Source organism: Taudactylus pleione, unplaced genomic scaffold (genome assembly GCF_031769625.1).
Source record: "Taudactylus pleione unplaced genomic scaffold, aTauple2 ptg000241l, whole genome shotgun sequence".
Classification (NCBI taxonomy): Eukaryota; Metazoa; Chordata; class Amphibia; order Anura; family Myobatrachidae; genus Taudactylus; species Taudactylus pleione.
The window spans coordinates 309,330-335,260 of NW_028284643.1; the positions used below are offsets into that span (position 1 = coordinate 309,330).

General features: G+C 48.0%; 1 protein-coding gene across 5 annotated transcripts in view; it reads right to left on the reverse strand.

Annotated features, from left to right (window-relative positions):
- FCHSD2 (FCH and double SH3 domains 2) overlaps positions 1 to 25,931 on the reverse strand; it is a 176,533-nt gene that overhangs the window by 33,523 nt on the left and 117,079 nt on the right. For 4 of the 5 annotated variants that reach the window (XM_088479549.1, XM_088479550.1, XM_088479551.1 and 1 more), the window contains 3 exons: positions 14,256 to 14,372; positions 8,185 to 8,289; positions 1,048 to 1,209 (listed from right to left, as the gene is read on the reverse strand). In XM_088479549.1, coding sequence (XP_088335675.1) covers positions 1,048 to 1,209; positions 8,185 to 8,289; positions 14,256 to 14,372 — 384 coding nt within the window. The remainder of the gene's footprint in view (positions 1 to 1,047; positions 1,210 to 8,184; positions 8,290 to 14,255; positions 14,373 to 25,931) is intronic. The other variant, XM_088479552.1, reaches the window with a different exon arrangement.

Genomic DNA, 25,931 nt, shown 5'->3' on the forward strand with positions numbered 1-25,931 from the left:
CAGGAGAACATGGCTGACACAATTACACGCGGCCGACACAATTACACGCGGCCGACACAATTACACGCAGCCGAGACAGCTGCACGGGGCCTAGATAGTTACACACGGCCGAAAGAGTAACACAAGACTGAAACAATTACACGCGGCCGAGACAATTACACGCGGCCGAGACAATTACACGTGGCCGAGACAATTACACGTGGCCGAGACAATTACACGTGGCCGAGACAATTACACGCGGCCGAAAGAGTAACACAAGACCGAAAGAGTAACACAAGGCTGATACAATTACACGTGGCTGAGGCAATTACACGCGGCCGAGACAATTACACGTGGCTGAGACAATTACACGCGGCCTAGATAGTTACACAAGGCCGAAAGAGTAACACAAGGCTGACACAATTACAAGCCGCCGAGACAATTACACGGCGCCGAGACAGCTACACGCCGCCGAGACAGCTACACAAGACTAACACAATTACACGCCGCCGAGACAATTACACGCGGCTGCATTTAGTGGTAATTTTAGCATTTTTTTTTCACCTTTTGCGGCAGCAAAATTGTTAACGCTGTAAGCTTCCTAAAACAGTGAGCGCAAGAACACAAAGGGTGAAATATTGCTTATCATGGGCAAAATCTAAAGCAAACTCCTGAAAATCAGCAATCTGCCAACAATCTGCCTCGTTACACAGAATTATGAGAGAGTCCAGGACAGACCCAACGTAAGCAACAAATTCTACTGCTGTGGTACACATGAAGTCTTTAATGCACTGCATTATCGAAATGGTGGAATGTTCAATGTTTCTTTATCCTTCTTATACAGCTTAAAGGCAAGTGGTCCTGTCATACACTGTGAAGCCGCCATTTTATAACTTTAAGACCACTCGGGGATGTCACCGTTTCCTACTGTATTTGTGGTCTTCTCAGCACTGATCTAGCCCACAAAATGGCTGCCATAACTGTACACGAGGTATCGCCTACTTTTGTAGAGCTCATAGAGGGGTCATTCCACAACATTTCATCACCAGACATGAAGAGCGACTGTACCAAGTGAGATGAGCCATTATTGATCATGGTGGGAAGAGTCGCCCATCGCTCGTTCTCCAGTTCCTCCATCACCTGGTTCATTGCGCTCTTCAGCCACGTATCCACAGAAACTCCAGTTTGCCTTAAGAGATCGAGACGGGATTCAGCCTTCAGCTTTGTAATCTGCCACGAGAGAGAGACAAACAGTAATGATCAGAACGTGTTAAGACGGTTGTTCCAAAAATGGCGTCACGTGCAGCGCTGCAAGACCAGGTGACCGCAGCTCATTATAACCTTTCATTTACCGCCTGTGATACAAACAAGGAACCACGTCGGCGGTGTCTCAACATCAGTCAGAAGAGATTTTAAAGCACCATATTCAGCATTAAAAGAACAAAACATGAACCTATTGTTCTAACCCTGACCCTTGACCCTGCTGATCGGACAATGTCAGCAGCATCTATTCTGCTGCACCCTTTCCTGGCGTTATACCGGCCAGGTGGTCATTCGGCCCTGTCTGCAAAACCTAAAATTGTCAGCCTAATTATAATGACACTTAAATACCAAAATAAATATATTCTAAATGATGAACAATAATTCATTTGGATTAATAACCTTTAACAGACCATGCACAGGAAATGAAAACAGTCTAATGGTGCATACACACGGTCAGATTTTTCCTTCAGATATGAACGATAACGATTTAAAAATCGTTCAGTCGGTCATATCTGAAGGAAAATCGTTCATATCTGACATGCCTGAACGATGGACGATCAACGATGCGCGTTCCCGATGGTCAGATAACGATTTCTGACATCTGATGTGTTTGCAGTCAGACTTGGACGATTCCATTCATTTTAATGCAGTCAAAAATCGTTCAATCGTTCAAAACTTTGGTAAAATCGTTCAAATCGTTTAATTGTTCAATCGTTCATCTGACAAATCTGACAAGTCTGACAAATCTGACCGTGTGTACGCTCCATAAGTCTAATGTACATCATCAGGAAGTAAAGTAAGTAACACTGGTACATGGTTTGTCCGCAATGGGGCACTACAAAACGGGGAGGGGGGGGATATATCAGCACAAACAAATCTCGCTCTTAAAAGCTTTTGCGTCTTTTATGCGATTAAATATAGGTTATGGTGAAAAATTCCCAACTGGAAAAATAAAACTTCAAAGTACAAAATTTCTCGAATGAAAAACTCCTTTAAAACTGGGAATTATAGAATCTGCAGATTCTCTGTACCAGTCATCAGACGGGCACTCAAGGCCGTAACGATGACATTATAGTATGGGGATGTGTCGCCTTCTAGCCAAATGGTAATAATAGTATTAATGCAGTTACTATAGACGTATCATCCTTAACATTAATATTGGATAAAATATACACACGTCTTGGGGAGTTATTTTCAGAGAATAAATAAATGGCTAAAATCTGCAACAGCAAAAATCATAAACCAAGAGCCTCTTCCAGTTGACCCTAAAACTGATAATTAATAGTATTACATCCAACGTCCTTGTACCCACTGGTGTTTTATTTGTGCTACACATGAATTTATCACTAATGTTTTGACGTCACTGACGGTCACGCCAGACTCTCCGCTTAACAATCCGCACAGCACACAAGGAACAATGGGGCTACATTTTTTTTTATCCATATTTTCACTTATATAGTCACACTAATGGGGTAAATTGACTAAAGTAAGAGTTTTTAGAAATGAGTTTTAGAAGTGGAGATGTTGCCCATAGCAACCAATCAGATTCTACTTAACATTTAACTAGCACCTTCTAGAAGATAATAGCTAGACTGATCGGTTGCTATGGGCAACATCTCTTCTAAAACTCCATAGAGGAGCAGCAAGTTTCAGGACCTGGACTGTGAACTATTTCAGTAGCTATTATACAATGTCGCCATACATGCAACATTATCTCCAATCTAAGCACAGAGTGGTTTAAAGGTCTTCCCTGAGACACATGCAGTTTTATACAACTTATGATTTAAGGTGTATACGCAGACAACGATTTTTGGAATGATTATCGATAACAACATCGTTTATCATTCAATGATGGAAAGTGAACGATTTTTTCAGAGTTAAAACGATGAACAATTATCGTTCATGCGCGTTCAACGTTTGTAGTTTAGTCAGACTGACCAACTCAACGATTTTCAGTAAGGGAATATGCAAAAATTGTTTGTAGTTAAAAAAAAAATCGTTCATTACATTTAGTAAATGATCGATTTTAGTAAACGATTCTCGTTCATTTTTCCCTTGAAAAAATGAACGAAAATCGTTTACTAAAATCGTTCATTGACTAAATCGTTGTGTGTGTGCAGCTTTAGTGGGTTTTTTTTTTACGGTTTATGCTCTTATGTAAATTAGATGTTTCCTATATCGGACCCGTCTTCTCTATGTACCTATTTATGCTACAGAGCCCTTTTAACCAGCTTTTGTTTTACTTTATTGCATTTCTTAGATATAAAATGTGTTAACTTTTTCTTCAGACCATATCTCTCTGCCACACAGATATACACTAAACACTGCCTCCAATTATACCCGACCATGGAACATAAACATAATATACACCAAGACATATTTGCTGCGCCGTTCAAGACCCAAATAAGCATCAATTCTATTTCTATAGCGGTGTCTGTGGGGAGTCCCCAGACGCAGCTTCCACTACATGTAACACTTCTAACCATCACCCCGGGGTAGTGCACTATACCATCCGTCCTACTAGATCAGGAGTTTCCAACCACGGTCCTCAAGGCACACTGACAGTCCAGGCTTTAAGGATAGCCATAGTTGAGCACAGGTGACTTAATTAGTACCTTGGTTATTTTGATTTAACCATCTGTGCTTAAGCATGGAAATCACTAAAACCAGGACTGATAGCGTGCCTTGAGGACCGAGGTTGGGAATCACTGTACTAGATACTCGGTTCTCACATACATGAGGCATTAAATAATGACCAGTAGTGCATGCAGAGGTTTCTCGTGTCAGGCGGATACCAGTGTTGGGCTGTTAATAGCAACGCTGAGACTATGCCAGAAGCAATTTGCTCACAAATAATAAAGTAACTTAATACCTCCAGTCACTGTGACACCCGCTCTGACATGTGTTTTATTACAGTATAACTCAGAGGGGTGAAGAGGTGAGAGGATTTCCTTGGGAAAAACCACTGTCCAGTCACCCATGAAGATACATTTACATGGGTCAGACTATCTACGTCTATAATGCAGGCACAAGGGTCCATGTCCGCTCAGCTGTGCTATTTTTCTTCTATACTGTGCTCTTCCCCAGGGCTGACCCCTCACCGCTGTGCTGAAGATGTAATACTCTCCTATGTACCAAGATGAAGTCATCGCTGAGAAACAGAACTTAAACCAAACTAAGCAGCAGGTTAGACAATCATATTAGCGCACAGTCCATCAACGTTGCTAAAGGCTGGAATGGCATGCTGGGGCTTATAGTTCCACACCTGGAGAGTGAGAGGATGCTCAAGCCGTGCTCAGCCATACCACGCATAAACACATGTAAATCCGTCGTCTTTAAACATAATGAAAAAATAGATCGTAAACATGTAATTGTACAACACCTGGATACCAGTAACGAGAAATCTACATTATTCCGCAGCCATGACGACTGAAAAGAGCTATTGTTAAACTACAACTCCCAGAATGCATTGCCCCGAACAACGCCTTCTTTCCCCAAGCTCCCCAGACACGATACACAATAGAAAGAGACACATGGTGGGTGACTACCTCCAACATCAATTTGGAGACATGAAATGGTGGCTCCCGGAGGACTGCGCGCCGCGCAGAGGGATTTCCCGTAAGTATGCAAACAATGTTCATGTATATTAATTAAAAAAACGCAGCATTAATCCCTGCAGACTAATACCACAGAGAGAGATAGAGAGAACGAGGGCTCCTTTACACAGTTCATAGATCAAATGCTGGGATTATATGTTTCACTGATTGCAGGGCTTGTACTCGTAATAGTGGAGGATTAATACCCATCACTGTTCCTGAGCGCTGCTTAAGCCATGGACCCCTCTGCTACAATAAGGTCCCTGACTGGAACGCGTGTAATCCTTTCAGATCTACTCAGAAGAACATTTCCGCTTAATTCCACCTGAGATTTTTTATTTTATATTAAGGGGTTAAATGCGCAGAAAAGATACTATAAGCCTTATCCTATCTGTGACTATTTGTTATATACTTACCTCGTACAGTACTTACCTCCTGCAGCTCTCATCTTCAGTGGGCTGGCTGCTTAAGGGCCTCATCCTAAAGGTGCATACACACGTAACGACGCCGGTATCGTCAAATCCTTCCAAAAAATCGTTCAGTTTATGAGTTATAACGAACGATAATCACAAATGCGCACTCCCGTTTGTAGTTATCGTTCATCGTCCATTTCAGACTGTCCAACATGACGATTTTCATTAAGGGAAGGAACATTATTCGTTCATCGTTCAAAAAATCGTTCATTATACTTCAAAAAAATCGTTCACTTTTTCAAGGGAGAATGTGACAGAACATCGTTGGTTACAAAATCGTTACGCGTGTATGCACCTTAAGACTGTCCCCAACCTTCAGATCATCTGGCCAGTGCCATCGGCTCTGTAGAAATAACGTCAGGTTTGGGACGGGACTGCGGATGTCCGACCCACTGAACACAGGACAGCGGCTGTATGAGAGGAGTGCTGCACGCTCGCTGCAAGGGAAGTATATCGCAAACAGCCGCAGATCGGACAGGAGTCATATTTGCAGATTAAACTTTAGGTCTGTTCGTGAACTTCCCAACAACTTCCACGGTCACCGAATGATTACACTGCAATCCCTACACTCCGACTACACGGCAGTAATATCTCCCCAAGTTTACGGGAACATAAAAGTTCCTTCTCCTATGACGAGGCCACAGGTCTGAATGGGGCATTCACCGGCCCTTTATATCCCAGAGTGACACAGTCCTCACCCTGCTGAATCTCAGGCTGATCCCCACATTGGTTAGAAATTGGGCCACTCACACCATTAACCAAAGTGGTCAGATCTGATATTCGGGACGGGGCCCATGGGGAACTGTATGTAAAAACACAGCACAATTCCAGCACTTCCCATTTGCGAATCGCATTTGTCCGATTTCTGTCGCCCACTGCCGATATTTCCGCCCATTGCGATCATTTAAAAGACACCTGGCGACATCAGATGGACATCGCCACTCATATCGCTGTTTAACTTTGAAGCTTAAACTTGCACTCATTTAAAAAAACAAAAAGATGGCTATCGACGGTGCGTTTGCACTCAGACCAGCGTCTTCCTCCGGCCCCCGTCACTGTCCGCCTCAGTTACCGCGAGTCTCAGTGAGCAGGGAACGGGCTGATTTGATACTGAAGCCCCCCACCCCAGTCTGTGAGCAGAATAGTCCAATGCAAGGAACGATATACAGTTACTAAGGGGAGGAGGACATTATGCGCCCCATCAGGGCTCGCTCCAAAATGAAAAGGTCTGTGACACAAGGTTATAATTACTTCTATTTGTAACAGTACTAATTAAAACTTAATTAAAGCCAAGTCTATGGATACACATGTAAGCTGGAGACTCGCTGGCAGAGGGGTGCGTGTGTTTAGGCACAGAACGTTTGGCAGATGCAGGGAGGGCGATAACAGGAAACGTACTCAGCCACGCCATTTATCACTAAGGGTACGCTGCATTGTAACAGAAGAGTAATGCAGACAATGAGGCTTTTATAGCTCGCCACCGAGTACATATAATAAAAAGACTGCTTAAAGGTCTAAGTTATCATTTTATATAAAAGCCTCCTGTACAGCGCACGGATAACAGCTGGTTATTTATATAACGCACACATTCTGCAGAGGATATTCCAGTCATTCACATCCGTCCCTGACCCGAGAGTGGGAGGAATCCCACTGCCGATATATACCAGGTCCTACTTGCCACAGGCCAATGTAGTCTTCATTCTAGAACCCTGCACCTAACACAAACCTTGCAGTTCCTCTTTACTGCCTGTGCTGTCGCTCTCTGTTCTGGTGCTTCTAGCACACTCAGCTGATGTGACCAACTGCTGAGATACAAACCAAAGTGTGCCAGAAGCACCAGAGCATAGAGTGACACACCAGGCAGGAAAGAGGAACTGCAGGGGTTGTGATAGGTGCAGGGTGCCAGAATGAACACTACCAATGGCTTGTAAAGCATTTGCAATGACACAGATGATTTACTGGTATGTGCCCGCTGTCCAGTCCGACAATACACCACGATAATGACCCAGCTGAAGGCTACCCAGTGTTTCTTGACTTTCTCTGCATTAATACTGTAAAAGTTTATTCTAATAATTAAATTCATTATTAATAATGATTAATATACTATAATTATAGTTATTATATTATTAAATAATGACAGAGTGACTATATTTGACTCCTGGTTCAGTCGCCGACAGCTGGGAAGAGTCTAGACATGGCGATGTACCCACTCCTGACACGGGACAGCGATGGGCACAAAGCAGTAACTATTTGTGGCTATTATAGTGGTTGCAATGGGTCCAGCACGTGTATTACTTGCCCATGCTGATGATGAGTAAATCTTGATGTCTTGCACTATGTACGCAAAGCTCTATGGGTTTGTCTCTATTGCTCAGTGTGGCCTCAGCTGGTTTGTACTCAGCTGATGGTTCAGCCTGTGGCCACTTACTATGGCCAAATTCTCACCTGTAATCTCTCCAAATTCTGCACCACAAATGTAAAGCTGGGTACATACCTATAGCATTATCGAGGTGATCAGCTGATATCGGTTGTTGGGCCCGATGATTACACAGGTGTGTATGCAAGAGCATCAGCCGATAAACGACTTCAAACGCTCCTGCAACAGTCAGATCGGGATTTTATGTCCTACCTAAAAGCTGCGATGTCCGACCTTCCAATGCCATTGAAAAAAAGCAGACACTGCTCTTAATAAAGCTCAGCGTGTACATGAGGACAGACTGATCCGATAATCGCTCTGCGGGTCGGAGAGTTGATCAGACCTGCACAGTGTGTAACCCAACAATCGCGCTGTGCCTCTGCACGAGGTACAATGTGACACACACAGGGCCCTACAAACTGTGTGTTTAGTTATATGTTGGATAATGAGTATTTACCTCTGCCTTGCGAATACTCTCTTTAGTTTCTTCAATCTTCTGTTCGAGTTCCATCCGACCCTGTTCTGAAGCCGGCGTGCTCTGGCTTTCCAGGTCATCCAGGGCCTGCGCAGAGGACAGTACAGCCATTAATACAGAGGTATGTCAGTTACACAGTCACACTCTTATTAGACTTTCGCAGTCCTACAGAAAACCACCGGATGAAAATACGTCCCGGTTATTATAATCCGCATGCAGCCGACCACCCAGCGGTGAATCACGTCAGGACAACCTACTTTTGCAATACAGGAACTGTTCCGTAATGTCTCACTTAGACTTCGCTTGTAGGGGAGTACACAGGGTGCGAATGGGCAGTAAATATTAAGCCAGTCCTGTTTTTACTGACCAGCCCTGGGCAGACCTACACTTGGCTGGCACCAGGCCGCACAATTATCCTGCATTACATAAAATCTAAGAAACAGTCATAGGTGAACCAGTCCTAAAATAAAACATTTCTCCATAAGGTCAGATCTCAGGAACAGGTGTAGCCAGCTCCTGCAGAGGGTCTTCATGAGCTGTCCATCACTGCATGGATCCCTCTCTGGGTCTGTTCATGTGTGGTTTTGTTCTCAGACAGGTTATAATGCCTTCTCTCTTATGGACACTGAACATTAATAAACCATCTTATAGTATAGGAAGAATAGGGAGAAGGGCCTGGACCCTTGTTCGTAGTATGAAGAACTTGCCGAGCCGGATAAAGACCCCATTGGGCACTGCACAACACATTGAGGTTTGGGCTCCCATCTCCCCTGCTATGTGGATCACAGGCACGAAGCCTGGGTTGCCTAATGGATGATCCGACTTCTGCATCCCAGTCCTGGAATCCCTGCTACATTACAAAGACAAGTAACGGATTCAAATACTTGGACCAGGGAAAACCCAGAGGGGGACACATGAGGAGGGGGCTTCATTATAGACAGAAATGATCAGCGTATAGCTGCAAGAGGTCCCTGGCTTTATGCAGGAGTGTATCAGCAGTAACGGTAAGTACAATTTAGGAGTAAAAAGAAAAAAACAAAAGCATTACAAAGGAAAATAAATATACTGTATGTCCAAAACACATTGAATGATAAACCACAAAAGTGACATATGTCTAAGCACTTAGGGCCGTATTCAATTGCAGGCGAAAATACGTGACCGGTGAAAAGTTTTCGCCGATGACGTCATTTCGCCAGTTGAAGATTTTCCGCCGAATTCAATTGCAACGACCTTTCGCCTAAGCGGAAAGTCAATGCATTCAGATGAGTAGATTAGGGGTGCAAAGTTGCGGAAACCCCCCTGCAGTATTAGGACAGTCCTCCAAAAGGTAAACTGTGTCAAAAAAAAAAACCCTTTAGAACACCCCAAAAAAGTACTTTCGTTTTGGGGGCGAAAAAGTGCAAAGTTGGGGGATAAAACTTAAAAACTAGCTAAATAGACTCCATGGAGGTCCCCAAGTACGCCCCATGTGTTTTTTTCTTTGCAGGTGTTTGCGGCAAGTGGATTTTTTACATGAATATTAAACTTCAGTTCAGCAACTTTTAAATATGCTAGTCCCCATTTTCAGGTACCCCAAATTTGCTGGGGACTAGTTATTTTGATAAAAAAATACTGCTAAATGCTATTCTTCACCCCATATGCAAATACACTAATTAGCACCTACTGAGAGCATTTAGGTACCACAAATACCTTCAGCGGGGCTATTCGGGGGTACCCATAGTGGTCCCCCATGTCAGTGCATCTTTTGGGGGGTGTCAGGCTGATTTCCCCAAAAGTGACAGCACTACACCTGTTTATGAGTTTCGCCGGGTCCCGTTTTAGCGTCTCTTGGAATTTAATAGGGAGAAAAGCGGCCGCACGCGAGATACTTTTCCGGACCCAAAACCAGCGATGTAGGCGGAAAGTGCACCAGGCGAAAAGTCAGAGCCGGCAATTGAATATGACCCATTATTGTATACCAGGGTTAACAATCACGTTACAAAAGTACGCAGCCTGTATATTTCTACTTTTTTTCTTTTCATCTTTACTATTGTACGGTTTGACACGTCCTCACCTTTCCTCCTGTACAGACCGTTGTTTCTCTCTGCATGTGGCCTGTGCGCCTTTTCCCTATATTCTATACGGTTATATATTTGTGGTTGTGGATATATAGCACCAATCTATATTGCGTCCTCAACCAACGTCAATAGCAGTTCACCAGGAACCATGGCCTTATGGGTACTAGCGCGCTGGCTGTGCTGCGGTGATGTCACTGGCTCAGGTCCCCAGACGTGGGCACCTCCCACTGCGTAAATGACAATTTCATGACCCTAGAAACTTTGCTAACACGAGAGGCAATAGAAGTATAAAACACAACTTGTTTAACAGACAGCCAAGGCTCCGTTTCCTCCCAGTCTCTGAGGGTGAATTAAAGATTCAATTATTTAAAAAAAAAATAAAAAATGCAGACTTGCAAATTGCGCTTTTATGGAGTCATATTTGTCCACGGTAGAGTGAAATGAATCGCTTCACTGCATGGCGAGTACACTAAAGAGCTCCCCTAGCGCAGTTTCCACCTCATACGTAAGAGGAGATTTACAGCTCTGTAACATAATATATGCTAATTTCTTCTGCACTAAAACAAGGGGATTCTGGGTACCATTATTCCTAGCAACCTCTCCAAAATTCTCTAGTGTTCTGGGTCTTGTAAAAATCATGGGAGGGAAAATTACAACAACCGCAAACTGAAACTGTAGTGCGGCCCAGGCCGGGCGATAACATCCGTAACACGAAAGGAGACTTACAGCATTGGGATCCCAATAAGGTTTAGAAAAAGCAGCTGGGAAAAATGGCAGCCTTCATGGGATGTGTGCGTTATAGCAGTGGTACAGGACGGGTTCCTCCAATACACGGACAACACTACCTTTCAGTGACATGATACCACGAACGAGAAATAGCGATCACAATATTTCTAGGTTACAGATTATGTCTGCGGAATTCAGCAACTCCGGAAGGGGCCGTGGATTCTAAATAGTGGTACTATGGTACCACTGCGGAGTGGTTACCGTTTGGTGGTGAGATTGGTGCATCCGATGAGGTGTAACCACACTCCCGTCTGTATGTACATTCAGGTGCGTGACCTCATACACTACTGCTCAAGTCACGTCATACAGCCCCTATCAGCTTGAGCTGAGCCACTTGTGTGTCTTTTTCGCCCGATTAATCCGTTATGTGACACTTCTATATCTATGTGCGACTAAGGCCCAGTTTCAATTAGACACGAAAAGTCCGAAAGGTTTCGCCTGTCCGACTTTCCGCCTACATCGCCAGTTTCATACCTGAAAACTTTTCGTGCATGTCCCCGCTTTTCGCCCTGTTCAATTCCAAACCACGGGGGAACAGAAAGCGCCGAACGCGGAACAGGTGGAAAGTACTGTCACAAGTGGGGAAATCAGTCTGTACCCCAACTAAAGATGCACTAACATAGGGAATCAATGTAGAGGTACTGATAGCCCTAATAATAGTGTTTGGGGTACTCAAGTAGTTTAAATAGCTTCTTATTAGTGTCTTTGCACAAGTGGTGAAGAATGGCGTAAAGCTGTATTTTGTGGTGAAAATAGTCCAGTCACATTTGGGGTACTTAAAAATGGGTGCAAGCATATTTTTATGGCTCTAAAGTGAAGTTTAAAAAACCGTGAAAAACCACACTCATACATGCCACCTGCAATCCCCAAAACACCCGGCCCCTCCTTACAGCACCCCAAGAAATCTATTTAGCTAGTTTTTATAGTTGCCCCCCCACCTATTACATTGCACGGTTTCCGCTTAGGCTAAATCATCCTGGAATTGAATATGAAGATACTTTGAAAACAGGCGGAAAGTCCGCCAAACGTCACTTTTCGCCTCTAATTGAATACGGCCTACAGTCTGAATCTGTATACGAAGTCCTGCCATGCAGCAGCTGTGGATTATCTCCATTCCAAGCTCTACTGTGCCGCACACAGGGCCTGATTCAGACCCGCTCGTGAGCGCTCGCAAGCAGGTCGATGTTGCCCAAGTGCGTATGCGCACGACGGAGGCGGGTCCGTCGTGCGCAGGCGCTAGACCCGAATAACGACGGCCAAGCCGTCGTTATGGGTCTCGCACCAAAGGGGGCGTGCGGTCGATGGTGATTGACAGCACGCCCCCTTTGGTGGGTGTGTTGGGGGCGTGGCTGCCCAGACGGAGGCGTTCCCATGGGAACGCCTGCCGTCTGGGGCCGGCCCCACTGACATCACTAGTGATGTCAGTGGGAGTGCTTTTGGCTCTGATAGGGCCAAAAGCACTAAAGGGATTGCGGCAGCGAGACCCTACCGCAGGGTCTCGTCGCAAACCCGATGGTCGCGATGGTCTTGGCCGCTCACTATAGATGTGGGTGGTTACCCACAGCTATGCGAGCGGCCAGGAGGCTGCTCCAAAAAGGAGAAGGGACGGTCCTATTCAGATCGAGCGCCCTCTGTCAGAGCGTCCGGCTCTGAATCAGGGCCACAGTCTCATGGTGCGTCCTAGTCGCATCGCATTGCGATTAAGATGCAATTTCATCCCAAAAAGACACATAACAGACGCTCGGCACAAGCAGCGTCCCGCGTGACCTGGCGGATCGCGCCTCATGGCGTATTGAGGCTAGATGTACGAGGACACTTGCTTCGGAAGTACAGGCTATCCAGGATTTTTGGCTTTAAACCTCAATCAAACTAAGCTGACTAAAGAAGACAATCGTTTTACAGTTTGCCATTATTAAGTGCATGTATTAAAAGGTCGCTACATTTAAAATTCAAGTTTATCCAACTCAATACATATGTAAAATTTCCTATACATTACCAGAACCTGACACATAATTCGAGGGCGAGCTCCTGTTCGCAGGGAAGCTGCGTACAGCGTACTTACTAAAGCTGGGCACACAGTGGAATGGCGGCCATTCGTTCCGACATCGCATTGCCCGTACACACTAGAACGAGTTCACGGAGAGTTCATGGTTCTCCATTAGCATACCACAGGTCGCTAGCGGTATCGCTAGGATTGATGTGCAGCACATCAAACCTAGCGACCGTCACTAGAGACTGCGGGAGCGCACAATCGCTGGTACAGACTTAGCGACGTAGACGAATTTGTCATTACGAAACGGAAAATCGGCCCGACACTGCTCCAGTGTGTTCCCAGCGTTACTTACCGGCAAATGAAGCCATGTCACAGCGCAGCTCTCTTCTCAGCTCTGATTGGGGGAGATGCATTAAGCCTAGCAGAGAGATAAAGTACCAACCAATTAGCTCCTAAAGCTGGGCATACACTGCCAGATAAAATGCCTGTCAGACCGACAGATATTTTACCTGGCAGCCTGACACCCTGCAGATATCACAGGCGTACAATGTGAGAAATCTCACAGTGTATTGGCTCCGATATTGGCGCTCCGCCCCTGGGGAGGAGACATTTCCCTGTTCCTTCCCGGTGAGGAAATGTCTGCCGGTCGTCCGCAGCTGGGCATATACTGCATTTACAAAATATTGCCTCGGACGGGCATGCTGGACGATCTGGCAAGCCCAAACGATCGATATTTTACCATCGGTCGGCCGCGCACAGTGCAATTATCGTCCCGATAAGTATATAGTGCTTGCCCAGCATAACTGTCCCTTCACAGGCTTTGTTTGAAAAACGACAGGAGCCGATTGGTTGGTACTTTATCTCCAGCCAAGGCTTAGTACATAGACCCCCTAAGTCTGGAAAAGTTTCTCGTTCAGTTCTTTTACATAAGGCAACTTGCCTACAGGTCCATAGATAACTGGTCGGGTATAATGGACACTTACAGTGTTGCACAGTGCATTAGCCCTGTAGGCTGCGTCCTAGGAAAGTACCATTTAAAGGCTCAAAAATAGGGAGCTGGTGTCTATTGCGGCAGTGACTTGGGCGATTCATTTACCGTAGTCTATCTAGGGTTAAGCTTGTACACAGTCATTGTTGGCGCTCAGTTCTGCTGTAACACAAACCTGCGCCTCCGTACAAAGGGCCGACATTGAGACGGCGGATGCTACTATACCTACACGCTGGCAGTGGATGATGTTCTTGTGCTCCCGTGCCACGCGCGTGGCCCACTTCCGCGCCTCCTTATTCAGGCTGTGTTCTTCCGTGGTGCCCGTCTCAGACTCCAGCTGCCGGCTCTGCAGGAGAAAACAAACAGGGCGGAAGATGAACACCTTGGACTTCTCAAACACGACTGGCAGTAACTATCTGGCCGGAGAGAGAGAGCGGTGTGGCCTACCGGAACGTGGCCGCGCATCCAATATGGTGAGCAAACCATCGGCAGCCGGTACAAGATATTACACTCCGCCTTGAAGGGCAACATGGTGGTCACATTTTTAATGTGAGACGTTCCTCTAGCCCAGGGGTTCCCAACCACGGTCCTCAAGGCACACTAACAGTCCAGGTTTTAAGGATAGCCATAGTTGAGCACAGGTGACTTAATTAGTACCTTAGTTATTTTGATTTAATCATCTGTGCTTAAGCATGGATATCACTAATACCAGGACTGTTAGGGTGCCTTGAGGACCGAGGTTGGGAATCACTGCTCTAACCTATTGCAACAAGAGATCTCACTCCTAAGACCCCTTCCCCACCTCCTCCCCTCCTTGCTGCCGGAATTCTGACCACCCTCTCTAATTCGGAGAGTACAGGAGGTTGGGCACATACAGATGGCAGCGATGTTGCCAACGTCCACTTTGGTGCATCACACCTACAGCAGCAGTGACTTCAGTCTAGTGCCTGGAGTGACATAAATAGTTAACGCTTTGAGGCAGCTTTCTGGGGAATCTGACAATGTGGGGGTCGAATGTTGGCAGCAATGGGGGAGGGGGTGGATAGGGGTTTCACTGTCCTAATGGAGAGGGACATCTATATACTAAAAATAAATAGTTGCCTTTCCCAAAAAAAAAAAAAAAAAAAGGTACGGAATGATCGCAAATAAATGGAGGATACATTTTTATAGACGTCCGTAACAAGGTTACGTAGTATCAACGCATCATTATTGCTCCCACCTCCTCCCTTCCCAGTCTAGGCTATGGGGGCCTGTGCCCGTTCTGCATGGGTGGGCCGCAGACCACTCGGTAAGATGCAATCTCACATCCATGGACAGTTACATCCCATTGTACAGCGCTGCGAGGAGCGCTGTATACGTTGGGAGGGAGCGCTGTATACGTTTAGATGACAGCTAAAAGTATATTCAATTCTACTGCACTTTACCTGGCACCTGCACTGATGAATTCAGCCCGACAGGTGGGTCTTACCGGACAATGATTATATTTTCGGGAAGGTCGGGTCAATCTTAATTCATCGGTCTCCTAAAAACACACAAGTGCCATCACTGAGGCATGAGGCACAGAGTGTCTCGTGTCTCAGTGAATTGTCTGCTTTCTTGTAAACAATGCGTCAGCAGTAAGTCGGTGACAGTAATGACTTCATTCCCCAGTCACTCCCGACCTCAGGTGAGGACAATGCTCTATAGTTAATCAGCTGCAGGAAAAGATTCTGGAGCTTCGTTGCTGATTTAGAACGATGTTAGTTTCTGCGAGCGGTGGAGGCGACACCCTATAAAGATGACGTCTCTGATAGATACAGACGGAGAGACTTGTAAAGATGGGAGCAGGGTGTCAGAGGCTGAGATGGGAGGAACATATAAAGTCTCTCTCTCCATCAGCGCACGGATTACTTACTGACTTTTATCACCACATTCCTTACAGTCTTGGCAAACACAGCAGCCTGCTTGCTGCCAGGACGCGGATTTAATGATTTTCTTGTCTGACTGTCTATGAAGGGCCTTGACAAGTAACAGCGGAAAGTGGAACAGTCTAATAAATGTACAAAGCAGCCACAAATCCTGGGACAAATTGTGCTGAACTCCCCACTGGCAGAAATCGGCTCTCGGCGACACCAGGCTGCAGTAACAGGACCTGTTCTGTAACAAAGACTGGGGGGGGGGGGCGCGTTCGTGTGCCGCGCGGCTAAAGGACCAGTTTAATAAAAGATTTCTCATGGTGATTAGCAGAGACGCGGACCATTAACTGGCTAGTGCCACCCCACGCGCACACACTTGGCTGATAGTGTGCCAATCTTTAAAGACAAACCGTGCGCCACGGGCAGCGCATATTCTCTTAGACTTATACAAAGGGCAATAGTATAGGGAACAAGGGCAGAGACGACAAAATCTGTAACATCACATGTAATGGCCGTCATTTATAGATTTGTGAGTTGGATCCTGGTATTCTAGGACAGGGCTAAAGAACAGGATAGTCATAGCGCACGGCGAATGAATAATGCAGAATAACTAAGGCACACTGGACGTCCTGTCTAGGTCAGACACCTAATGGATGACTTATTGGGTGCTCAGCAGCAGTTGTGGTTCTAGAGTTAAGGCCCCCGTACATCAGCAATTGATTGCAGCAATCGTGCAATTTGCTATTGATTGTGTATAAAAATCTTTAACTTTTTCAATCGATTGCAGAATTGCCACAATCGATTGAAAAAGGGAAAATTTTTTATACACAATCGATTGCAAATTGCACGATTGCTGCAATCAATTGCTGATGTATGGGGGCCTTCAGACGGCACCCGCAGAGCTTCTGCATCAGTTTGTCTCCAGTTCATTAGTCCAATGGTGGCGAATCTTGGCACTCCAGCTGCTGTGGGACTACATATCCCAGCACGCCCTGCCACAGTTTTAGCATTCCCTAATAGCAAAACTCAGGCAGTGCACGCTGGGATATGTAGTCCCACAGCAGCTGGAGTGCCAAGGTTCGCCACCACTGCATTAGATTATAAATGAAATTAATTAATGGAATTAAATCAAAACTGGCTTTATATACATCACCAGCACTACGATAGGCAGACTTGTTACGACTTACAGTACACAGTGTGTACTATAGGTAAATTATGATCTAGTACAGGGGTAGGCAACCAGTGGCCCTAAATCTACTGTGGAACTACACATCCCAGCATGCCCCTAACAACAAAACGGTGGCATGCTGGCATACATAGTTCTACACCAGCTGGTGTGTCCCATGTTGCTTACTGTACCCCTGATCTAGCACTTGTATGGTTGTGAAACACTGATGTTACAGCAGCACGGGCAGGAAATGTTACTGATGAGATGGTTTTCCCTATGGGAAGAGCTTTTCTTTCATCTTTATTTATTGCACTTGAATTAGTGAAGTCTAACTCTGCCCGCAGGGGATATATTAGGCCTGTGCACATCACAGGTTTCCCCCCATGGTGGAGGCAGAAATTCCAGCACTTGAATAAACAGGAAAAGTCCAGCACTAGGACAGCTGATCATGTTCCTCTTTGGAGGAGAATTCGCTGCATCAGCGTTTGCGGACAATGGCGGCTATCTCTGCGGAGAGGAACACACACCTTGCCGGGCCAGGAAGGGGACAGCTGACGAGGACGGATGGAAATCCTCTAGGATATGAGATAACGATAACGAGCTTCCACATTCCACAACTGGAGCTTACGGAGCAGCGATGTGCAAAGTGTTTCTACGAGATTGGTTTTATAATGTATCTATATGTATCTATACATAGGACACCAGGGACCGCGGCAATCTGCTCACATTTGCACAATTGCAAGATGATGATAACAGCTGCGGCTGCATCTCATTCGCTAAACATATCTAAGACACACCCAGTTATGCAAATGTATAATGCGGTTGCGATCTTATAGAATGATTACATAATGTTTCCTACTTAGGGCGGTATTCAATTTGTTTCGCGACCGCGATAAAGTTCCGCCTGTCAGGCTTTTCGCCTACATCGCTTGTTTTGAATGCGGAAACTTACCGTGCGCGTCCCCGCTATTCGCCGTATTCAATGCCAAAACAGGCGAAAACGGCAAACGGCGAATGTAAAACAGGCGGAATCACTGGGTACCCCAGAAAGAGATGGGCTGACTTCGAAAATCATTATGGTAGTTTAGTATTAGCCCTAATTTAACGACTTAGGGTACTTAAGTGGTGGTAAATGCTTGCTATTAGCGTCTTGGTAAAAGTGGTGAAGAATGGCATAGAGCAGTATTTTTTACGTAGTGCCATGAAATTTGGGGTACTGGAAAATGGGTGCTATCATGTTTTAATGTCTCTAAAGTGAAGTTTTAGACAAAGTGAAATTCCTCCGTCATACAAGCACCTGCAATCCCAAAAACACTTGGCCCCTTCTTAGAGCACTCCAGAACCTTATTTCGCTAAACTTTTGAAGTTGTCCCCCCACTTTTTTAATTTTTGCCCAAAATTTCAAAGGCGTTTTTTGTGGTGTTCCTGTTTTTTTTGGGGGGTGACTAGTCCTTGGGGGGGGGGGGGGGGGGGGGGGGGGGGTGTCCTGTGTGTCTGAGTGGTTTCCCAACTACTGCACCCGGAAATAAAAAACCTACACTTCTTTCACCTGCTATTCTGGGGCGAATCTTTTTCGCCTATTAAATTGCATTGACTTTCCGCGTGCGCGAAACTCGGCTGGAATTGAATTTGGATAGAAGTTGCAACCGCGCGAAAAGCCAAAATCGGCGCTATTTTTCCGTAGATAACGGCTTTTCGCGTCTAATTAAATACGGCCCTTAGTTTGGGAAGGAGAAGGCTGCTGTTAAGTATACTAGTGCATGTCACATTTTAATGCTTTAACTACAAGTCTATGTCCACTATGAGTAAATAATAATGATAATGGGCCACACTGTGCATTCAGATCTCGCTGGCTATGACGCCTTGGTAACAGAGTCAGATCCCACCAGTTCTAATCAACTTTATCAACTCCTCAGTGACAGTACTGTATTATTTGATGCACAAGGACAGTAAGGAAATATGTACTGTGCAACGTTTTCTACAGTACATGGGAGAATATGGGGGACTAACCCAGCAAAATGTATGCTCACAATAAATCATTCTACAGACTGATTCCTATTACATGGACACTTTGATTGTCAGTGGTCGTTACATGGGCTCGTCTTTAACACACAGGGCCTGATTCAGAGGCGCTTGCAAAACAAGAGATATGGTAAGAACTTACCTTTGTTATCTCTGTTTCTACGAAGTCCATAGGGTCCACAGGGTTGACCTTGGGGTATAGCTGGATCTGGATCCACGGGCACCACGCAGCTAAAGCTTTGCTGCTCCCAGGATGCACTTGGGTCCGTCCTCCTCTATACCCCGCCCCCGGCCACAGGCACCTCAGTTGTTAAGCAGCCAAGGCCGGAGGAGGAGACTAAATAGAGAGAAGGAAGACTGGAACACACAAGAAACCATACTCACAGAAATGGGAGACGGAAAACCGATGACCAGCCACACAGCCCATTTGAAGCCAGGTGCGTCAGGGCAGGCGCCCTGTGGACCCTATGGACTTCGTAGAAACAGAGATAACAAAGGTAAGTTCTTACCATATCTCTTGTTTTCTACTTCAGGGTCCATAGGGGGTCCACAGGGTTGACCTTGGGGATGTCCCAAAGCAGTTCAACTAAGGGCGGGGACGCTCCTGTGCTGAAAGGAGTACCCGGCGCCCAAAGGATGCATCCTGAGAGGCGAAGGTGTCAAACGCATAAAACCTCAAAAACGTCTGAATTGAAGACCAAGTAGCCGCCTTACACAGCTGAACAGCGGAGGCGCCACGTCTAGCAGCCCAAGAGGGACCCACAGAACGAGTGGAATGAGCCTTAACAGAGGCTGGCACAGGTAAACCCTCCTGTGCATAAGCCTCACAAATAACTGAACGAAGCCAACGGGCTAACGTTTGCTTGTTGGCAGGCCAACCCCTCTTGTGAAAACCGAAGAGGACAAACAAAGAATCCGACTTCCTAACCGAAGCAGTCCGGTCCACGTAGATTCTAAGTGCCCGGACTACATCTAAGGAAGCCTCACCAGCGGAAAGATCAGGTGACTGAAAAGCTGGCACAACAAGTTCCTGATTAATGTGGAACTTTGAGACCACTTTGGGCAAAAACTCAGGACGTGCGGAGCACCGCCCTGTCCTGGTGAAAAATCAGAAAAGGGGGGCGACAGGAAAGCGCCCCCCAATTCTGAAACCCTCCTGGCAGAAGCAATTGCCAGGAGAAAAATGGTCTTAAACGTCAGCCACTTGAGCTCCACCGACTCAAGCGGCTCAAAAGGAGGACCCTGCAAGACCCGCAGTGCCACCGCCAAGTCCCACGGAGCCACTGGAGGCACGAAGGGAGGCTGGATCCTGAGAACACCTTGGAATAAGGTGTGAACGTCTGGCAGTGTAGCAATCCGTCGCTGAAACCACACGGACAAAGCAGACACATGAACCTTCAGAGAGGCCAGGCGTAAGCCGAGGTCCAAACCCGATTGAAGAAACTCCAAGATTCTGGAAACCCGGAACACCTGCGGATCATAGTTTCTGGATTCACACCACTGAAAATAAGTGCGCCACACCCTGTGGTAAATCCGCGCGGAAGCAGGCTTGCGTGCCCTAAGCATGGTACCAATGACCGAACTGGAGAAACCCCTAGACCTCAAGACGGCTGTCTCAAGAGCCACGCCGTCAAAGACAGCCGACCCAGATCCGGGTAAAGGCAGGGCCCTTGAGACAACAGGTCCCGACGCTGAGGAAGAAGGTACGGAGCGTCGATGGAGAGGCACCTCAGATCGGAGTACCAAGGACGTCTGGGCCACGCCGGAGCCACCAGCACGAGCGTGCCGCCGTCCTGCTTGAATTTCCGCAGAACCCGAGGAAGCAGGGATATCGGAGGAAACAGATACGCCAGGTGAAACGTCCATTTCACCGACAGAGCGTCTACCAGACAGGCGCCTGCGTCTCTTGTCCTTGACCCGTAAACGGTCAACTTGTGATTGTGTAGGGAGGCCATCAAGTCCAGCTCCGGCAGCCCCCACCTGTCCACGAGTAGCTGAAACACCTCTGGGTGAAGCGACCATTCCCCGGGATGCACGTCGTGACGGCTGAGGAAGTCCGCCTCCAATTGAGGACTCCAGGAATGAAGACTGCCGAGATCGCTGGAACGTGACACTCCGCCCAAGCAAGAATGCGAGACACCTCCGACATTGCTGCCCGACTGCGAGTTCCCCCTTGGTGGTTGATGTACGCCACCGTGGTGGCGTTGTCGGACTGCACCTGAACCGCCCTTCCGTGAAGAGCGGGGCCGGACGACTGCAGGGCCCTGTACACAGCCCGCAGTTCCAGGATGTTGATGGGGAGAAGTGCTTCTTCCGCGGACCAACGACCCTGAAGCGATAATGAGCCGGTCACTGCCCCCCAACCCCGGAGACTGGCATCCATCGTGAGCAGGACCCAGTCCGGGATCCAAAAGGGGCGCCCCTCGACCAGATGCGCCGTCTGAAGCCACCAAGCCAAAGACTGCCGAACCTCCGGGGACAACACCAGCATCTGAGAGCGGATCCGGTGAGGTAACCCGTTCCATTCCGATAGAATCAGCCCCTGCAGGGGCCGGGAATGGAACTGGTCAAATTCCACCATGTCGAATGTCGACACCATGGACCCCAGAACTCTCATAGCTGAATGGACCGACAGGCGGCAACTGCTCAGGCAACTGTGTATCCGCAGCTGCAGGGAGGAGACCTTCTCCGGATTCAGGAAAATCCGTTGCTGACGAGAATCCAGCAGGGCTCCCAAATGAACCATCCGCTGTGATGGAATCAGGGAGGACTTCTTCCAGTTTATCAACCACCCGTGTGCTTGAAGACAAGCAATGGTCAGGTGGAGATGTCGAAGAAGCACCTCCGGGGAGCTCGCCAGCAGCAGAAGATCGTCCAGGTACGGCAACAGACGTAGACCCTGACCCCGAAGGTGTGCAGCCAGAACTGCCATCACCTTGGTGAACACCCTCGGAGCCGTGGAAAGGCCAAAAGGCAACGCCCGAAATTGGTAGTGATGGTTCAGGATAGCAAACCTCAGATACCGCTGATGTGCCGGTGCTATGGGCACATGGAGATAGGCGTCCTGGATATCGAGGGAGACCATATAATCCCCGGGTTTCGCCAGAATGATGGAACGTAACGTTTCCATCCTGAACCTGGGAACTCTGAGGTATCTGTTCAGAGACTTCAAATTCAGGATAGGGCAATGAGAACCATTGGGTTTCTGTACCAGAAACAGAGTAGAATAGTACCCCGTCCCGCGCTGAGACTGCGGAACGGGAACAATGACCCCTGCTTGTAGCAAGGATTCTATAGCTACCTGAATCTGACCAGCTTTGGTCTTGTCCAGAGAAGGACTCGTACAGAAAAACTGGTGGGGCGGCCTGAACCGAAAAGACAGGGTGTACCCCTGAGAGACTACTTCTCGAACCCAGGCATCCGTGGTGGTATTTTGCCAACACTGGGCGAATTGGAGAAGTCGGCCTCCCACTCTGGGGTCCCCCAGAGAGAGGCCCGTCCCATCAGGCAGCAGGCTTATCCTCCTGCTTGGAAGAAGGGCGCCAAGCACTCCATGCTTGCTTCTTGGGCTTGGGTGCGGCCTTGGTCGCCGATTGTCTCGGGAAGGACTGGCCCTTGGCCTTACCCTGAACCCGAAAGGACCGAAAGGCAGAGCTCCTCACTTTAGCCGGCGCAGAGGCCGAAGGGAGGAAAGCCGACTTGGACTTAGCCAAAGTATCCACTATTTTGTCCAAATCCGGACCAAATAGTAAATCACCATTAAAAGGCAAGGCCTCCAGACCCTTTTTTGAATCTGCATCAGCCCTCCATGACCTCAGCCACAGGGAGCGCCGAGCAGACACCGCTGCAGCCGACACCCTAGAAGCGAGCAGGCTGGCATCCAAAGACGCTTCCCCAATATAGGAAGCTGCATCCCGCATCTGTCCCACTAACGCTCTCTGGATATCCGGAGCCTCATCAGGAAAGGTATCCTCCAAGGCATTGGCCCATGCCTCAATGGCTTTAGCCACCCAGGAGATAGCCATGGACGGGCGAGCCACCGCCCCGGAAAGACAATAAATGGACTTTAAACAAGTCTCCACCTTCCTGTCCGTGGGATCCTTCAAAGAGGAGATAGACGGCAATGGCAGCGTCGCGCTTTTGATCAAGCGGGTAACGTGGGAATCCACCGCCGGCGGAGTCTCCCATTTCCTGCAATGAGCTTCAGGAAAAGGATAGTTCGCCGCCAACCTCTTCTGTGGATGGAACCTCTTACTGGGTAATTGCCAGGCCGCCGCCATATGATCCGATAATTGATCAGACAGGGGGAACACAGTTGAAGTCACCTTGGCCTTTTTAAAATTAGGAAACTTCGACCTAGGAGCAGGCGCATCATCCCCAACATGTAGGATAGCCCGCACCGCCCTAACTAAGGCTGGAACATTAATGGAGGACTTAGCTTCCACCTCCTGCCCCATGACATCAGAGTCAGAGTCCTCATGGATTTCTCCATCATCTGAGGACACTTCCGAGTCCGACAACTGCGCAGCTAGTGAACTCACAACCGGACGTTTAGACGCCCTTGGTGGCACATCACCTTGCAACATGAACTGAAACGCAGAGGATGAAGCCGCCAGACTCTGTACGGAGCTGGAGAGAACATCCACCCAAGGCGGAGGAGCCGTCGGAGCAAAACTCTGCAAAGGCACTACAGAGTGACGCGTCCCTGGGGAAGACTGCACATACACAGGCAGTCCCGAGTAAGGACCCACAGTCTGGGCCCCGGGGGGAGACCGCAACATTTGCGGAACACCCGGGGAATGGGGGATGGTGGGCTGCGGCAACGCCCTAGAAGGGACCGCTGATGGGACCGATAACCGGTCCGCAATAGATGCCAGCACCTGTGAAAACATCGCCCAAGGAGGGTCCTGTGATACAGGGGGGTTGGAGGGGCCCGGTACCAGCTGGCACCGCCCGCACAGACCATCCTGAGATAAGTCCTCCCCATCAACTCCAGCAGCACAGCGTCTGCAGGAAAATAGCACAGGAGCCACAGAGCGCTCAGTCTCCTCATCAGACATGATACCGTAAATACACAAGAAATACGTATCACCAGAGGAATTACGGTGTTAACACCCGCGCACTCACCAGTATGCGACACAACAGCCCAGATATGGTACTGTGTAGCACACAACAGTATGTGACTGACCCCACAAATACGTGTTTTATATAATTGAGGGTTTCATAAAAACGCCCTTCCCCCACACACCTGCCGGGCCGTAGGAGAAGGAAAGGGATAGTTATAAGCTGACAGCAAGGAGAGTAAGTCACAGACAGGCAGCACTAGCAATAGTCACATACAATGCAGAAAAGTTAGTACTCACTGCACCTTCCGCTACAATCAACCGCCCAGGTTCAGTGTCTGGGAGGGCTATAGCGCTGTGTACACTGTCCTTTAGCAGGGGAGAGGTACACAGGGGGACCGGTCCACTTGATACCGCCTGGGAGTCTGCGATGTGCCAGTAAAGATGGCCGCCGGAGACCTCAGAGGAGGAGTGGCCGTAAGATAAGAGCAGCTCAGCGACGCCAGACTGCTTGTTGAAAGGTGCGCTGAGCTGAGGGGAGGAGCCGCTAGACAGGGAAGGCTGCCTCCCCTGGCTAGCAATTAACCCCCGGGTAGCCGGTCCCGCTACCAGCCTGTTACCCTGGTGGTTTAGCGGACACGCGGGGTATTCCTCAATTGAGGGGGAGCCCGCCGCCGCTAGCGCCTCCGGTCTGTCCCCAGAGACCGGAGGCTTCTAACAGCATACAAAGTATCCGCGGGCCGCCGCACGCGGCGACCCGCGGCTTACCTGATCCCCGTCGCGTCCGCCAGCAGTCAAGGGAGTCCCCAGAGCCCGGCTAGAACAGGCTCTGGGGTCCCGCCGCGATCCCCAGAGCTGTACTGGCGTCGCGGCGCCAGCGGGGAGAAGGAGCGGCAGCGTGGACGTCCTAAAGGACAGTCTGATGCTGCCGCTCTAAAAGTGTAAAAAAAGTAGAAAAAATTAAAAAATTTCTCTTTTAAAATAAAGCTTAGGGGCTGCTCCTGCAGCCCCACTGCGACAGGGTGACCCGACTCCGGCCGGGCACCAACTAAAACTGAGGTGCCTGTGGCCGGGGTATAGCGGAGGACGGACCCAAGTGCATCCTGGGAGCAGCAAAGCTTTAACTGCGTGGTGCCCGTGGATCCAGATCCAGCTATACCCCAAGGTCAACCCTGTGGACCGCCTATGGACCCTGAAGTAGAAAAATATGAGATATGGTAAGAACTTACCCTTGTTATCTCTATTTCTACGAAGTCCATAGGGTTCCACAGGATACCTTGGGTATAGGTGTGACGTCAGTCGCAGGGCACCAAAGAGTTAAGCTTTCAGCCTCCCAGGATGCACTAGGTCCCCCTCCTATACCCCGCCCCCGGGCCAAGGCACCTCAGTTAGTTACCAAGCCATAGGCCGGAGGAGGAGAAGGAAGAGAGAGAACAAAGATCTGGACACATACAAGAATCACATTCTCACCAGAGGGAGACGGAAAACCGGTGACCAGAGCAAAGCCCATCTGCAGCACAGGTGCGACAGGGCGGGAGTCCTGTGGAACCCTATGGACTTCGTAGAAATAGAGATAACAAGGGTAAGTTCTTACCATATCTCATATTTTCTACTTCAGGGTCCATAGGGTATCCACAGGATACCTTGGGGATGTCCCAAAGCAGTATCCTTTAAGGGTGGGGACGCTCCTGTGCAGAAAGGAGAATCCGCCGCCCGAAGGAAGCATCCTGAGAGGCGAAGGTGTCAAACCTGTAATA